The sequence below is a fragment of the Diprion similis genome, chromosome 6 (assembly GCF_021155765.1).
Source record: "Diprion similis isolate iyDipSimi1 chromosome 6, iyDipSimi1.1, whole genome shotgun sequence".
NCBI classification, from domain to species: Eukaryota; Metazoa; Arthropoda; class Insecta; order Hymenoptera; family Diprionidae; genus Diprion; species Diprion similis.
Genome location: NC_060110.1, coordinates 8,023,581 through 8,040,402, shown reverse-complemented (window position 1 = coordinate 8,040,402; position 16,822 = coordinate 8,023,581). Strand labels below are relative to the sequence as shown.

The 16,822-nt window shown below is 40.8% G+C and overlaps 1 protein-coding gene across 2 annotated transcripts in view; it reads left to right on the top strand.

Annotated features, from left to right (window-relative positions):
- The first annotated feature begins 448 nt into the window (after positions 1-448).
- The window catches only part of LOC124406626 (fibrillin-2-like), a 39,498-nt gene continuing 23,124 nt past the window's right edge, over positions 449-16,822 (top strand). Inside the window, exons 1-2 of one of the 2 annotated variants that reach the window (XM_046882100.1) lie at positions 449-684; positions 3,799-4,116. In XM_046882100.1, the coding sequence (XP_046738056.1) occupies positions 3,929-4,116 (188 nt within the window). In that variant the 5' untranslated portion in view covers positions 449-684; positions 3,799-3,928. Of the gene's footprint in view, positions 685-3,766; positions 4,117-16,822 lie in introns of those variants that run through there. The other variant, XM_046882101.1, reaches the window with a different exon arrangement.

The following is a 16,822-nucleotide window of genomic DNA, read 5'->3' as shown; positions in this document are numbered from 1 at the left end:
AGATACGCGTATAACACGCGTCCATTCGTATTATACAGAGATCCGACCAAGTGTCCGTGGTAAAGAGGAGTGGTGGTCGTCGTCATCTTGGATAGTGTGAGAGCGAGCCATACGCCGAGATGAGACGCGAGTGCTTCGCTGCACGCGCCAGTGCCGTGTAGAGTCCCGTCCACGCAGCTTCTCACTGGGAAGAGAGATTCATCCCGTCTTCCGCCTCCAGCGCGTCTCGTTCCAGATCGGGAGCTTACAGAGTCCTCCCGCGAGCTTTTATCCTCCCCCTCGTCGCGGGGTACCGACCCCGAACCAACCATGGTTTAGTTAGAAAAGTGTGACACACGTAATAAGTACGTACGAAAGTGGGTGTCATTCGGTTATTCGCGTCCACCCCTGCACTCGTATCCACATCCACATCCACACCCACATACATCCCCATCCTCTCCCCACCCCCCATGCAGTTGTCCACGAGCCAAAGACCCGTGGACCAAACGCCTAAGCAAACCCCTATAATCCTGGTGCATTTCATCGAGCACGTGACAACGGACTTGAACGCGAGTGTGGCGCGTGAGGAAGAGTTGAATTCGTGAACTGGAAAAGATCGGCGGGACATCGCCACTGACAGTTCACAGTCCAAGACCAAGTGCATCGAAATTATCCACGAGTTTCTGGACCAGCTTGTTACATTCGGTATAACGAGGAATTCTTTGAATCATTTGATCCATCACACGTTATGCGGGTTTTACCGCGCCGATTTCGGGTGTGCCGATCGTTATGCGGTTTGAGTAAAAGCTCTTCGAAGATTACATCGAATGCACCCCAAAAGAGTCGAGACGTTGCGAGTACTGAGTAAATTAGCTGTAATCACAGATAGAAACTCGTTGGATGTTTTTACGCAACGAGGCTGGCAACCCATTGCGGGTTTCGCTCTAATCAAAGTCAATGAGATAAACAGCTGGTGTGCTCGACTCGGGTTTTCGTTTAAACGATTCACGAATCGCGACGAATTTGTTCCGCGAACGGAACGAATCCCGGTTACCGCTGTGCTATCGCGGAATTTTAGAAACTCTTATCGCTGACCCTGCGATTCGCATGCAACTTCGGCTCGGCGGCTTGTTAGAAGGGTAAGAGTTGAGATTGGTTGTTACGTTGGATCTCAATCATCCGAGTGATTCGAATCGATTGCGTAAAATTTCATAGCTCGGAATGACGAGCTTCGAGGTAATTGTGATAGACTCGGGTTTTGATGCTTCGGAATTTCGATCCAGAGCCGAACGATCCAGGGTTAATCGAGGCGAACCATTCAGAGAAATTAAACGATTACGAAGAGTAAGAGTCATGTAGAGCCCTGTACTCCGCGTATGTACCGCGGAAGTGTTATCGTGTTCCTCGCGTTTACCGCCCTTCCCGTGCACGGACTCATCTCCTCCTCTCTCCCTGATAACGGTCTCATATTTATGCCACGAGATAGCGAGACGCCCGGCAAGCAGCAGCCTTCGTACGGGAACGTGTCAGCTTTCGGAATTCGGACCGCTCGAACTCGATCGTCTGGCGGAAGAAGAGAGTGTTCTCACTGGTAGTTAATTACCCTGAACCCGGTGAACGATTTTCATTCCAGTCGGGGCTAATGGGGGACGGTCACCGTTGCCGGTGTCTACCAGCGAACGATATTCACCGCACCTACTACGCGTATTATGTAAAGAAAACTGGTCGCCGCTCGTTACGCAATATCATGTCTCCTTTTACCAAAGAAAATTCCAATTATAATTACAACCAATCGCTGGGAGAATTGTGAATTCGTTATACTTGCATCCAGCTGCGATCAGCCAACGCGTACAGTTCTCGTTCAATTTCATCGAGTAGTAGAGAAATGTATGATCATCCAGTTGGGTTTGGATCAATATTGCATCTTGTAGAAAGAAAACTCATTTTTCATCTCAATCCTGAGATTGGTAGACGTTTTTGACACATCTCTCGAAATGTTTTTGTTTTATTCAGAAAAGGTCTTGCGGACTTTGCAAAAGTTTCTCAGATGCGAACTGATCGAGGAAGAATTCAGGATGAAATTGAGTTGAAAAATTTTTATCTCAGTTTTATTGGTTCATTACGGTTACTCTGAAATTGTACATACTCGGAATTTGAAAATATTTTTCACTGAATTCCCTAGAGAATATCATAACTTTACCAAAAAATTAATCCCAAAAAATATTCACAAATTCTGATACAAATATAAAGACCTTAGAGAAAATAAAATTATGTGTTACTTACATTTTCGTTGTATGAGATTGCATTTTTTTTTTTTTTTTTTTTTTTATGTGGTTGTTGTTACAACCTCAGAGTTGACCGAATTTCCAATAAAGGTTTGATTTCTTCTTCGAGAGAATAATATTAAAACAATGGTCACAAGCTACAGAGAAACCTTACAGCATGAAATTGTCTTGAAGAAAAATGCTCACATATTAGATCTTCTCTTGAAAAAAGCTGATAACAATCCCGAACCTTGATCCGCACAACCGCGATACTTTTGCGATTCTCCAGAACGGTGTTTTCTCTGGTATAAAAAAGATACGTCGTGACCGGATTTGTATGTCTGATAAAATAACAAACTATCTAAGCTGTACAGCGATGGCCTTAAGCGATGGACCGTGGACTGCGCCGTGTTATTCAAAGTCGAAGCGAGCGGTTAAGCTTATTCTTGAAACGGGCCGCGCCGAGCGCCGATAAGAAGAATCTCAATAGTATGTGACAGCTGATCCCGATATTGACGCGCGTTTCTGACGAGCTGGGAGATCATCGACTATCTTTGGATTCTCATAGGACTATGTAGTGCATGTGATTTGCATAATCCGAACCGCCGGCGGAATTGTGACGCGACGAATTCAGACGTGGAATAGTTGCATGGGAACCGCATCGATCGTCGATTTGATCTAATGAATTTATTCCTATGAACTTTGGGGGACGTTTATGACTAAATAAACGATTGATAAACTAAGGAAATTTTCGGATCTTATGCCTCGAGAATCAATTCGATTCAATTCGAGTAGGATTAGTTTTATTCAAAAGTATGTAGATCGAGCTTTGTTGATGTACTTTTATTTTATTGGAATCAATTGATAAGAAGCATTTTTATTGACTTCCAGAATCCCGTCGCGGTTTCGTCCGCATCTAAATTTAATATGTACCAATTCAGAAACCTTTGCGGGCCTGAAGATGTATATATATATATATATATTATATGCTCACGATACCTAAAAAATTTGAGAAAGCATTCTTATTTTTGGATAGTTTATCTCTTTGTCGCGATCCCATGTTTTGTTTAAATATTAATTTTTTTTTTTACAGTCAAATAAAAGAAAGTCGTACATTTTTGAAGCAACTGCTAGTTTATTGTGAAGAGAGAAAAAAAAATTAGATTATAGCAAAGAAGATAGACTCTTCTATAAAACTGTCTCGCAATTCGAATCAAATCGATCGAGCCGTTTATGAGCTATCACAGGCACCGCAAAACATGTCATCGGGCAAAATTGTTGACGATATTGTAAATCAGAATGCTTCTTAATAAATGATTGTAATAAAAAAAAATAAAATAAAAAGCTTGATCTACATATTCTTGATCGAATTGACTGATTGATTCCCAATCCGTATATAAAGTCCCGAAATTCACGCAGTTTATCAGTCGTCTACTCTTGCATAGCATATACCCTTTAACTAACCGCGCTACACTAGAGTTGAAAGTCGCGACTGCCAAGGAATCCTTCAGCCCAATAACTTCTCAAGAATCACCAAACCTCCTATGACTTGCAGCGAGCACCCGAAGCTCGGATATACTTTGATATCCGATCAAACGGTCCTCCCGACATCCCTCATGACCGTCGACCTGCACTGCTCGCTGCACCTGGTGTAGGGTAACCGGGAGCGCGCTCTTCGGCGCTGGATGGATCACCTCGAGCTTAGCCCTTTGCCAAGCACCACTTCTCCTGGGACCATGTCGCCGCTCCTCCTGCCGCTGCTCGTCCTCGTCCTGGTCGGACCCTCGTCGCAGGATCCGTACCACAGACAACGCCAGCCACCTGGCCCTGCACATGACTTCGACAACGCTTTGCAGTCCGTTCCGCTTCGCGGGTAAGTTACTGTGAGGAGACCAGGGATCAGGACAAAGCGAATTATCTTTAAGGTTGAAGCTGATTTGACTGTTTTTGTATCGAGGGTACATTCTCGAAGTTATAAATGTACGCTTGGTCTGGAATGTTTTTTACGTCACTTGGAGTCATCTGAAGTGGATTGAATATGTAGCAAATCGTTTTATTTAATCTCTCGAAATCACTTACAGACACCCAAAGTCACTTTGAGTTACCTTCAGTCTATTAAAGTCATTATAAATCGGCCAAAAGTCGTGTAAAGCTATTTACTGTCCTCCTAAGAATCGCTTCAAAGTTATTTTAAATATTTCAATTCATGTTTAAAGTGATTGGGAATCATGATTCTGAATCATGTAATAACCCAGTAACGCGAAGTTATTCGTAACCAAAGAAAAACTGGATGTACTTTTTGAATTTGACCTTTGAAAAATTCACTTCGCCCTGATCTCGTTTACATTATCACATTATTTTTATGTGTAAACAGCACAAAATTAATTATGTAACAAAACCGAGAATGGGACGAGGGTAGGAGTGCCAGAATAGGTCGCGTCTTTGAATGCAGCGAAAAATTCACGGCACATAATCACATAATTGATAAGAACCGCCCACGACTCACACCCCAAATCGGGTGAACTTGATCAGGTTAGTTACGGTGTTGAGCGGGCGCGGTGGGCTGGACCGAGACGAGATGAGACGAGAGAGACGAGACGAGCCGTTTACGTTTTAGCTGACAACGAACAACTCGCTGCACCAACGAAGTAGCATACTCGAGGATAAAGTTTCCCATGTAAGGGTTCTCTGATCGAACATTCCACATCTGCAGTGTGCAAGGAAGTCTGGATACTGAGCATCGGATCGAGAAGATTACCAGCCGACACTTTGTGCCATTTTTATGATGCAAAGTGTACGGGGAATGACGAGTGAATTCGTGAATTATTCTTAGTCGATTAATGGTCCTGGAGGTGAAGAAAAAAATGGTTGAAATTCATCTTGCTAATCCTTGTCGGAGTTACATTTAGCCCCGTAAAACGTTTATTAAAACACGGAACAAAATGAAGGTCGGAACAAAGATTTTTCGATAATTATAAAATATAAAATTTTTTATAGTTGATAGAAGTTTTTGCGAAGCATTGGTACGTTTTATATGACGTGAAACCATTTGTAGTCAGTCAAAGTCACTTGAGTTCGTTTGAAATTCTTTAAACTCATATGAAATAATGGTATTACTTAAAGTGAAGTAAAGTTGTTCGAAATCACGCGAAGGTCATATGGAGTCACGTAAGCACTTGGAGCCAGTGGAATAATGAATAATTAGTATTAGTCAACATTAAAGATTTGTCGAAGTATTCACGGCGTGTTTTTCTCATCATCCGACGTTTGGACCTGCGTTAAAAGAGACCCTTAAATCCATAAATGTTCGTTCTGATAATATAATAGTATTCATTACATAGTTAATGGGCCACAACGGTGCGTGAACTTTGATCTTAAAGATTGACGGATGAACTTGAGCCTATCTTGTAACCATAAACAAAATCTAATACTGATAAAAAGAATCGAAAAAAACATTCGATAATCGACCCACTTCTCGAGTACTTCACAGTGTTTTCCCAAAACACTAAATCATTCCTCCTCACGTCGTTTATGCGTACTGTGTTCGGTCTTCACAGAGGCGTTTGAGTAAGTAATAAGCGTCGGTGGCCGTTATCCACTCAGCGTACAACTGTCTTAAGTCTGCAAGTATCTTGTACGAGTTTACATTAATGCGAGTCAAACACGCCTTCGCCTCGCGTATCAGAGCCAGCATTATGCAAACGTATTTGTACGCACGCACGCACATGATACGCTTGTAATTGTGGTCGATCATGCAAACTGCTTTACGACCCACAGAACCGAACCACGTGGTCATTGTGGCACGGCTATTCGCACGTATTACACAATAATTGATGAATTTAGATTTATGCAATCATTACCCAGTTTTAAGTATTCGCGCAGTATTTTGATCCACGTAAATCATGATCGCCGTATATAAACACCACAATTTGCTGCAGTAGGTCTTTCAGCTAATAATAAGTGTCACATGGCGATAATCATTCGAGCTTTTTTTCATCCACCGCAACCCACTGTCAGAAGACCGACATTGGTGGCAAGACACAATGCATAATCGTCAATATTATCAGAGTTAACGAATAAATTGACGTTGTGCAATCCAACCGAGTAACTGTCTGCAGCTCTCCTGCAGTTAATTATACCAGGCATACGCCTATGCAGTTTGCAATTTTCAGACCGCGGGCGGATTCGTCAAAGACCTTGTCGATTGCACAAATTACATAGGTGTCCTTCAATTCGATGCATCGCACACGCAAGACGACACTTTATTATAAATTGCTTTGATCCTGCGTGGGAGTGAAAGCATTGTTTCGGCATTTCAGTTCATTTTGTCGTCGGACAATCGGATAGAATCTATCGCAAGTGAATAGGCATAGCCTTGACATTTTGACTGAGGTGTGATAAAAAAAGGTTGCACTGAAAAAAAAAACACTGGCGATACCGTGTGAAGTAGCTCACTTATTGTTAGTTAACATTCGCAAGTCACAACAAACAACATATTCAAATTCCTTTTTGCAATCATAGAAATTCACGTTACCTAATAATCGTGTCAGTTAATCGTGGCAGACCTCATTTTGACGATGATGTATCTTCTAGGGATATTTCTTTGGCGCGAGATGTAGGACTTCTGTTGTGTAGTTTTATCCATTGGGCTTTCCTTTGCTCGATTTACAGTACATCAAGTTTTCAAAAATTTGCGTGGCTCTGGAATAATAATGTATCCGATGATACTTGAATCTATGAGAACCCGTCATCTAAACTTCAAGAGAGGTTTCGTTCATTAGAGTATTCCACTCATCGGACTTCTCACGTTACCAATTTTAATCGAAGTCAAAAACGGCCCAATGGATAAAATTTTACATCAGAAGCTTCGTATTTTAAGGTACAGTAAACACCCCTAGAAGTTTCAACAGAATTCATGCTCCAAAGGTCTGGCATTCTCCTTGACAGCTATTTAGTCACTAAATTTTGGTCAACGATCTGGCGTTGTGATTAATTTTTTTCGTCAAATCTCTACACGGGTCAAGATGACTGGGGCAAGTTGAAGAACTCCTCGTCATATGACTAACGAATCTAAAAATAACATGGTATCACGAAATTCCAATCTCGGTATTTGGTGTCGTACGTTTCAGAAATCCCACTGTCAAAATTTGTATTTGACAATGAATTTGGTAAGGATGAAATTAGATGAAATCTCGAAATTGGCTGTCTATTATTGCTCCTGTTCCGAGATCACCAATGTCCCTTCGCGTTAATTGACACAACAGAAAAGCTTATGTACACATGAAACGGTAATCAATTCACCACGTCGATGTCGGCTTCTTCCAAAGTCTGCCGAAATAATTATACACAGCTATAGATATAATATACTTCGACGGCGTGTGAGGTCTGGCCGATGATTTAGCCGGTGTCGGGACCAAACAACGGTGCAAGCTTCAAAAGCCAAAGTTCTTTTACCGGCATGATAGTGTGTTGAATGTACGCTGGTACACGCAGTCCGAGTACAATGTCTGCGTTCCATTAAACGCTTACAGGAATGCGTTCTTACGAGAGGTGTACCTGCAGGCGAGTTCTGGATGCCCGTTAAATTCAACCCTGACGGTTGTGGTGGTAGCATTTTCACGGGTCTTTTACGACCATGCGAAGCTAAATGAGGCGACGTGCCATTCGCGTAAATATACGAAGCAGCTTACCGAGAGAAGCCGCTCGCTCGGGGGTTTTTCATCCTCATGTAGCTCGTCGCTGTTCACCTGCAAGCAACTCCCCATTGGCCAGTTGCCGCTTTTCGGCCCTTCGTCAAATGCCTTCATTTCACGGGGTATTGTCTCCAAATCTTTATCCTCTATGCGTACACGCATAAGTCAGGTCCTGCTTTACTGACAAATCCTCAACGACTACCTGCACACGTTAAACCATACCCCATTCAGTTCGGTTGATCGTGTTTCGCCAAATTTTGATTCCAACTGAACCCTTTTGTTGGAAATTGTACTAAGGAGCTGAACACTATCGACATTTAGTCGACGCCATGGAAGGTGAGCTTTTCAATGCACTCTTTGTTAACGCAAAGTCTTGTGAAATCATTCAAAGTCATTTACAGAATATCGGTTGGAGACGTTCTAAGTCCTACGTACCCACTTGCGGTCATTTCACATGACGAAGGGATACTTCATGCCTGCAAAGTTAGTCGAAATTATTTGAGGTCTTGTTACTTAAAATTTTATGAACTCGATGAAATTTGTACTAAATGAATCATTCTGGATGTTTCGTTACCAGAAATGTGTTTTGAAGTCTTACGAACACAGTTAACGTGATAAGACTGCATTGGAAAAGGTAATAATTTCTACTTGAAAGTTGCGTGCAGAGTGCCTCTGATAAAGTTACACATATCGGCATGCCAAGTTCAGCGAAATCAAGCGAAGTCCTTTGAATTATAAAATTGTTACTCAGAATTACAGTTACGAAATTGAGTTTACCGTCATTCAGCGTGGGGTCAACCCTCACTGCCGTAAATATGTACATCAATGTAATGAATCCTTGAGCGAGACGTAACCCATTCGCAAATCGAGGGCAGAGGGCAGAATAAGAGGGTTACATAAACGACCTAGTTTCTGCATAATTGGGATGTGAATAAATTCTTTAGCTTCAATTGAGTCTGAGCGACATACTGATATTAGCAATGAGCATAAATCTAGGAAACTCTGTGCAGGCTGTTATTATCGTCGTCCTAACCACACTTTCAGATAGAATTGACTGGATGTACGCGATTGAAACTTACGCACCGCTATGATGATCGTGCGATTGACCGTTGCGTCAAAATTAACTTTCGATTTCACTTCGACCATTTATTAATCTTCAGAACAAATCGTCAGTTAGGAAACACTCTGACGCCGAGTTTATAGCTTGTTAAGTGTCCTTACCCATTCAAGTGATGTTCCGGCTACATTCGAAGGGTTCGACGTTCGTAACGCTGCGCGTTTCCTGGTCTTTTTTATGGAAATTTTTTTGTTACACGCATGTACCACCTTCGTGAACAGTTAAATTACGCAAGGAAACAGAAATTGAGTAATGATAGTATGAAATAAAAACACATTTGAGAAAGAAATTAAATCATGAAAAGCGTTTTCCAAACGCTGCAGCATTTTTAATTATTTCTGCTTATCGTTCTTTACTCAATTATAGTATTGTATATAACTGTTTTCGAGGTTTCTGAAAACAAATTTAAATTGTTACTTGGCAAAGTTTTCAATCGATTTAAAGAAAAAAATGAAACATGGAAGCGTGAAGCGTAATTGCTGAAATTTGATGCACTCGCATAACAGCAATCATCTTGACAAGTGCGCTACATAACAGAAACAGTTGTTCTCTTTGCACCGTAGAATCGCAATTGATGCAAAATCGCGTCTATGTATCTATCTCATCAGAAGATCATGTATGAGAGAAGTTAATATAGACGAGGTAAGTAAGTTGGCAGAGGCAAGTTGCGAGTAGCAGAACTAGATTGCGTTCTTTATACATTCATACGAGTGTTGACTGGCAAAGTTCAACGTTAGTGGGACACTCGTTATCTGGAGGACGTAACGTGTCGACGAAGCTTGTTAAGAAAACACGACAGTTATTGTGAGCAATTACTTTTCCAATAATCATCACACCTACGCGAACGAATGGTGGATGCAGATAACGTCAGCCGAGTATAGCACGATTAATCGGTTCGCGGCTATGTCGCGAGAAGGAACATCAATTGCCACTAGAGTCCCGATGGTTTCCCATAACAGGGCTTGAGTCACAATTCGACTCGGTTAGTCAAAGCTCTCTGTCTAAACGAGAGATAAAATCACGCCAAGCCACCGCCACGTGCGCAGCGTACAACGCATTCCGGTTTTCTCGTCCGCAGGAAGATTCGAGCGCTCCGCTAGAACCAAGGGGCACCATATCCATGGTCGAATTATCCATGGCACTGCAATTGTGCCGCAGTGCGGTAACGAATGAATTAAGGAAATTTCGGCGGTGGACAATTCGTCGAAGAGCCATTTTGCTCCAGCAGACACCTTTGACTTCCGTTCAAAAGTAAGGTGCTCAGCCGCGAAGGAAACATGTTTCGAATAATGCATCGGCGACGAAACCTGTTGCGTAAACGCGCATCATCTATACGTTTAACAGGCATAATTAGACGACACCGCGTAGCTCTTCATTGTGAATTTGAACAGCATAACGTAGAAGAAACTTCCGCTATGCGGTATTAATACTTTTGAGGTTCATAACTTGATAACACTTGCTCAAGTGGCAATCCGTTACGTACCTACTCGAGAGCCGCCTTTCGGAATACGCGGCGCTGCCTTGACTGCCCTTAGCATAACCGTAATTCATAATTGGTTGGAATTTCTATTCGTAATTATTCAGGTGGCTACTGCTGTACGTCGAGACTTTAATCACTGGTAAGCGTAACGTTGAACTCCACTCAAAGCACTGAAACACCGAGCAGTTCAGCCTCGGCCAACGTTTCAACAGGTTCATCATCGACTTTAGACACTGATTGTATTCAGAAGCTGAAAATTGATAAGCACTCTTGGGAAGTTAGCTTGATTAATCTGTTTTCTTGCCAAATTATTTGGCAATCGTTTTGAAGCATCGTCGTAACCGTCCAACTACACAATCGTATGTAATTTACCCGTGTAATGCTAGATGTAGTTACGCACATCTGCTCAATAACCTCTTTGTGCCAGGATGATTAAATAGTTGAGGCGCCTAGGAATTGCGGCGAGACGAGTGATACATCTGCTCGCAAGAAGGTCGCTCACTCCGCGGCGGCGTCCTCTCGTCCACACTCTTCTTCTTCTTCTTCTTCTTCTTCTTCTTCTTCTTCTTCTTCTCTATCTTTCCTCTTCACTCCATGACGTGCCTTTTTTTCTTCCATACTTTTCATTCCACTGCAAGTGATCGCTTCACGTCATCCGTCAGCCACAGTTTAACCCAGTTACACGCCCAATAATTGCCGTGAATAATTTTCCAATTGGTTCTCCTGATTCTGTGAGGCTCACCGTGAGTTTCGTGCTGCGCCTTCCGTTTGTCCACATTTCTTCGAGACAGGAAAGACACTCTGCACTCAACTTTCCTCGTTTTGTTATTCAGCATCTCGCATGCTGTTTATTAGAGCTGTTGGAAATTCTTTTATCAAAATTAATACGAAAGTGTAGGAAGTTTTTTTTGCCGATACCGTCCATAAAATTTCAAATACGATGTTGAATACAAAAAGCGTGGCATTTTAAAAATAAAAGTATCTGTTCGTAATATCTTTATACTTATGTATTTAAATTATTGTATATATACATATATATATATATTGAATTTTCCAGTTTATATTTTAAATTTATGTGTTACCTAGCATTGCAGATGATTATTAACGAAATTTGCAAAACGAAGTTATAAGTTTAAATCGAGATTATAAAAATATTTTTCTTTTGTTGTCGCGCCTGTGTTCTACAATTTGACCGGGGTTCAGGTCTATGATTTGCGACAGGAAAATTGTGAATAAAATAATGATTTCAGTAGAAATGACCTATAACAATGATGGAATTCTCGTTTCTAATCTCGTGTCGTATTTTTAAAATAATTGTTACAAGTAAAAATGATGTGCATCATAATTTTACATGCATTGAATTTTTCGTTCGACTGCAATTAAAATTCAAAATCGTATTGCATTTTCAATACACCGTTCACACTAAGTGTGTTAATATTATACACATATTGTGATCACCACTGAAAAAAAATTTATTTTAACCTGCCACGTTCGAAAAATTCTTAAACAAATTTTCGATATTACATGTCATGTTTAGAGCGGCATAGAGTTATCGGATAAATTTAGAAGAATTGTATACTTCATTCAAATACTTGAATTCTCGATCAAATTGCATCTAGACTGAGTAAATCGTTCACCAATTTCAAATTTGTCGATTATGAATGAATTTAGAAAGCCGTGAAGTATTCGAAACGAAAATGCTTGTATGCAAAAATCTCAGCAGCAGAAAAAAACGACGTAGAAATGACGATTGTTTCTTCAACGTGCGATTTCGAAACCGAATATGGTCAGAACTCGAGCAGTTTAGAACCCGAGTCAGAAACCTATTATTTCGCATCTTTACCGAACACTCGATTTCCCAACCAGCTTATGCAATGCAAATTGTCCAAAATTCGTCCTAATATCAAGAAACGGAAGAAGTGTAATTTAGTGAAAGAAGTTAATTTAAAAGTGTTATATGACCTGCGGAAATGCGGTTCTCGGCGAGTTCAATTTTTTTGATAATACTTGACTACTTTGTTCATAAAAGTTCTTGCCGATTGACGGCGTATAGCCGTAAAGCTTGCGTGACTCTGGCCGATTGTGAGTAGCACACGCGGGAGCGCGGTGACACCTTAATCGTTATGAATTACAGCGGGAAGTTGATTTACCAAGTGGCCACCAAAGGATGTTGACACTGTTCGTGCACCGGAGTGTATAGCAGCCTATCAACACCCGGGCGAATGTGAAGAAATGTTTTTTGTTGGTTTGGCTAACACCTGCTGTCGCTTATCACAATCAGCTGAATGGCTTAATGCGCATGCGCTAAAAGTCGAGAGCAAGAGCAGTTGTTTTTTCAGGGCAACCAACATTTTTGAGGTTGCATACATCGCGGTATCTTGTCATCTGAATTTACGAAGGATGGTCGCCCTGACAAAACAACTGCTCTCAAACGCAAAAATAGTTTAACGGCCCCATTCTATATACAATTCTGAAAAAAAATACTGTAATAAATTTTCATTTGATGCAATAATAAATAAATGGCATTTCTTTATTTCTCCATCAAATTAAAATACATTGGAATCTTTTTGCTCAGAATTGTGTATAGAATGGGACTGTTGAGCTATTTTTGCGTTTAAAATACGTGGACTTTGATATCTGACGATATGTACGCCAACGTTAAAATCGACCAGGACACCCTCTTAAACCATTCATTCGTTAGCGATTCACTCTGTATATTTCACCTAAGCCCCAATGCACTAAAGTGTATTTATTTCCCAATTTCTTTGAATCAGGGTAAACAAGATGGCAGGGAATAAATTTCAATGCGTTCTTGACCATTAATACTTTGCACGAATGACTGGCGATTCTTTGTCTGGCTATACCTGAGCCGACCGAGAGGGGTCAAAATATTGTAACCCAAACGATACGACGCTTTTATATCCCTGCCATTCTACAGCTAAATTATGAAGCTATGTTCTAATGCGTATCACAAAAGGACTCGACCCGAATCACATTTACTTTCGCTATTGCTCTAATCCTTTCCCGGTTGGGAAAATTAATACTTATACAAATGCCAACCACCTTCCCATCTTGCCCGAAGGATTAGAGATACCCGGGTGTTCTCGACTGTTAGTTTAACACGGTCATAAAGAGTATTTAGCGTCAAACTTATTAAACCTTCATTCAATGGATTGGTCATGGTTACCACTGACAATGAGAGAAAGATTTGTTTCACCTGCTAGATGGATTTTAACGGGAAATTATCTCTTTGTTTCAAATTGTATGCTTGTGAATAGTTTCAGACATATTATAAGTTTGCTTTACTGTCACTAAAAATCCAAATTGTCATTCATGCCACTGTTTTTTTTTTTTTTTTTTTATTTTGTATAAAATCTAGTAATTCCTTACTTTCTTGAGTGCAGAAGAGCTTCTCACTCCAATTACAGCACTGAAAATTGTTAATGATAGGTATATCTTGAATAGAATATGGTTTTAAAATTTTTTTATTCAGCCAATGTTAATGTTTCGCATTGTTCTAAATAACCGCAGCGCATCATTTCCTTTACTTTCAAGGAACACATGATTAGTTTTTCAGCTTTTGATAACAAAGCTTTGATATTTTCCTCTAAGCTTAATCTGGTTTTCAAGTTCCAAAGGCAACAGTAATTCATGGTTGAACATGAGCTGTTGGTACTAGCGGTGTGATTGATGCTTTGATAGAAAAAAAGCGTTCCAGATTCGTCACCCTGCTTCTACACATACACGTGACTTTCGACGCGTTGAGTACATACACATCCATCTTCAACTATGATCCCTTGTATGCAGCCATGATCCACTCGACGAGAAAGGAATGCCCGAGCATGCTCCTCCAGTAATTAGCCATTTCACGGAGCGTTTGGCTAAGTGGCAGGCGAAGATCAAAAGCTCCTGCGACACGTGTAAAACGCGACAGCCATGGTCAACCATCGTTAATATTCACTTAGCACTGGGCCAGCTACTATGAATCTCTGATTATCACATTCCAGACTCTAATCCGTTAGGCTTGTGCTCTATTTGAGACTTGGTCCCGCTTGATCCGGTCAAACAGCAATTAATACAGATTTAAAAAGCCGCATTATACATCATCATCTTCGGTCCAGCTTGACTGCTCATAAGTAGTGACTTTTCCCTTGTCACGGGAGGAACAACGAGTTACGTTAAAATACAAATCCACTTATCCTGCGTCACGCCTCGCTGCTGCTGCTCGTTATTAATACTCGATAAGAGATCTTGTCCGCGCATCCGATTCGCACCTTGGAGAATCACCGGCAAACCAAAGATGTCTGCTTCTAGGTGTGTGGTCAACGCGTGGTGATTCTTCATTCTAGGAGAGAGTGCAGGAGGGCATGGTATGACCTGAAAATCAAACCATATTCACCTAACGGAATTGCGGTTTATACAGAGATCAGCATCGGTTCATCCCGCTGTTGCATTCTATTCTGATATGTACGCTAGTTGCTCCTATTGGGCATGAAGCACATCACGAGACCAAGTCACGTGTGCAGGTATTACGGAACTACAACATGATCTTGAGGTGTAAGAAAATTTTTTCGCGGCACGAATGACGTTTTTTAAAACTTCAAAACCCAACCCATCAACGGAATTTTGGAGCAAAAATGAAATTTCAAAGTTATGTATAAAAAATCCTCTTTTCTCTTTTTCCGTCGTATTCAAATTTGAGAGTGAAGAGAAAAGAATTATAGAATCTACAAAATTATGGAGTGAAGAAAACATCTGCAGTTTTCGTTATCTATTGAAAAAAACTTTCAAAAACTGCAATTAACGATGTGAATCTAGTATAATTTAATTGAAACAATTTTCCCTTGCAGATGTATTATAAAAAATTGAAAAATCGTGAATATCAAATGAAAAAATTCGAATGATGAACAAATCTCGAGAAATCTTATTATTTTTAGAACGATGTACATTTTAATGTTGAAAAGATCGTGAATCACAGTGACATCTCTACAATCGTAAACAATATGGCATTATTACTTAAAATTGGAGTCGAAATATTTTTTTCATGTCGAAAGAATGTCGTTGTAAAGCAAACCTTACCCTTAACGATCTATTGTTTCATTATTTTCGTGTTGTTATTTTGTCTAGCAAGCGATAGAGCAGACTTCTGCTTAAATTCAACAGTGAAATATTAAGATTTGTACAATTTCCTGCTAACACAACACCTTCCTTCGTAAGAAGCGTTTTTAAACAGCGAACAAATGTTCCCGATCAATAATTTCGGCCCAAATCAACGAGCTAAGTGCGTATCATTACAGACGTGGGTGTTAAAATTACAACCCACATCCGTGTTATCGGAATTAACTGCGAAACTGATGATGATGGAATTTCGGGCAAATCGAGCGGGTATTTCTATTTTGGCGGGTGAGTTTCAACCTCGGGCGAGTATCTGAATATCCCTGAGGTATTTAGGACCGGGGTAAAAGCTGTGAGAACCTGACCAATCGAGCGCCACGTAGCCTTATATAATGAAACGTCGCGATAGGGCCGGGAATTTAAATCTATTAAGTTATCGGACCGCAGTCGAGTGGGGCGGGAGCAATGCGGCACTACGCTTACATGCCCACGTATACACTAAGTCTTGGCCACCGCACAGCTGAAGATGCCAGTTCCTCTGCAGCGTCGAGCTCACCGAAGTCGAGAACGACCCGCGATGCAGTCAACGTCCGATACGAGAACGCGTCCCATGACTCTCTACCTATTTCTCTCTTTCTCTTTTTCTCTTTTTCTCTTTTTCTCTTTCTCTCTGACACGCTTTTTCGGCACTCTCCTAGTCACGAATTATCGCTGGCGAGTAATTGCTGTTGATGAAAAGGGAGGAGGAGGAGGAGTAGAAGTCTTAGAGAGAATTCAAACATGGTCCTTGCTCTCATTGTCAGCTGGGGTAGACGGTTTTACTGAGGATCGATGAGACGTTGTTGTCCCGTGAATTGCAATTATCTGTAAAAAAATTAAATATAATATAAATTGTGAATTGGATAGTCATGTTTCATCCTGGATAATGTTGAGGTGACTCGTATGAAGTAGTCGTCTATGATGGTTTTACCTCGAAATAATGGTCAATTGATCGAATATTCGAGTTCTCGAAAACTCGTTTCGGATCCGCATAGACCATCGGTAGGTGGTGACGTCAGTGAATGATCACTTTGAGGAAAATAAGTATTCCGGTAAATGAACTAAGGAATTCTGTAGCAAGTTTTATACGTACCTACACCATAAATACCAATCTATTTATGAGTATTTAATTCCT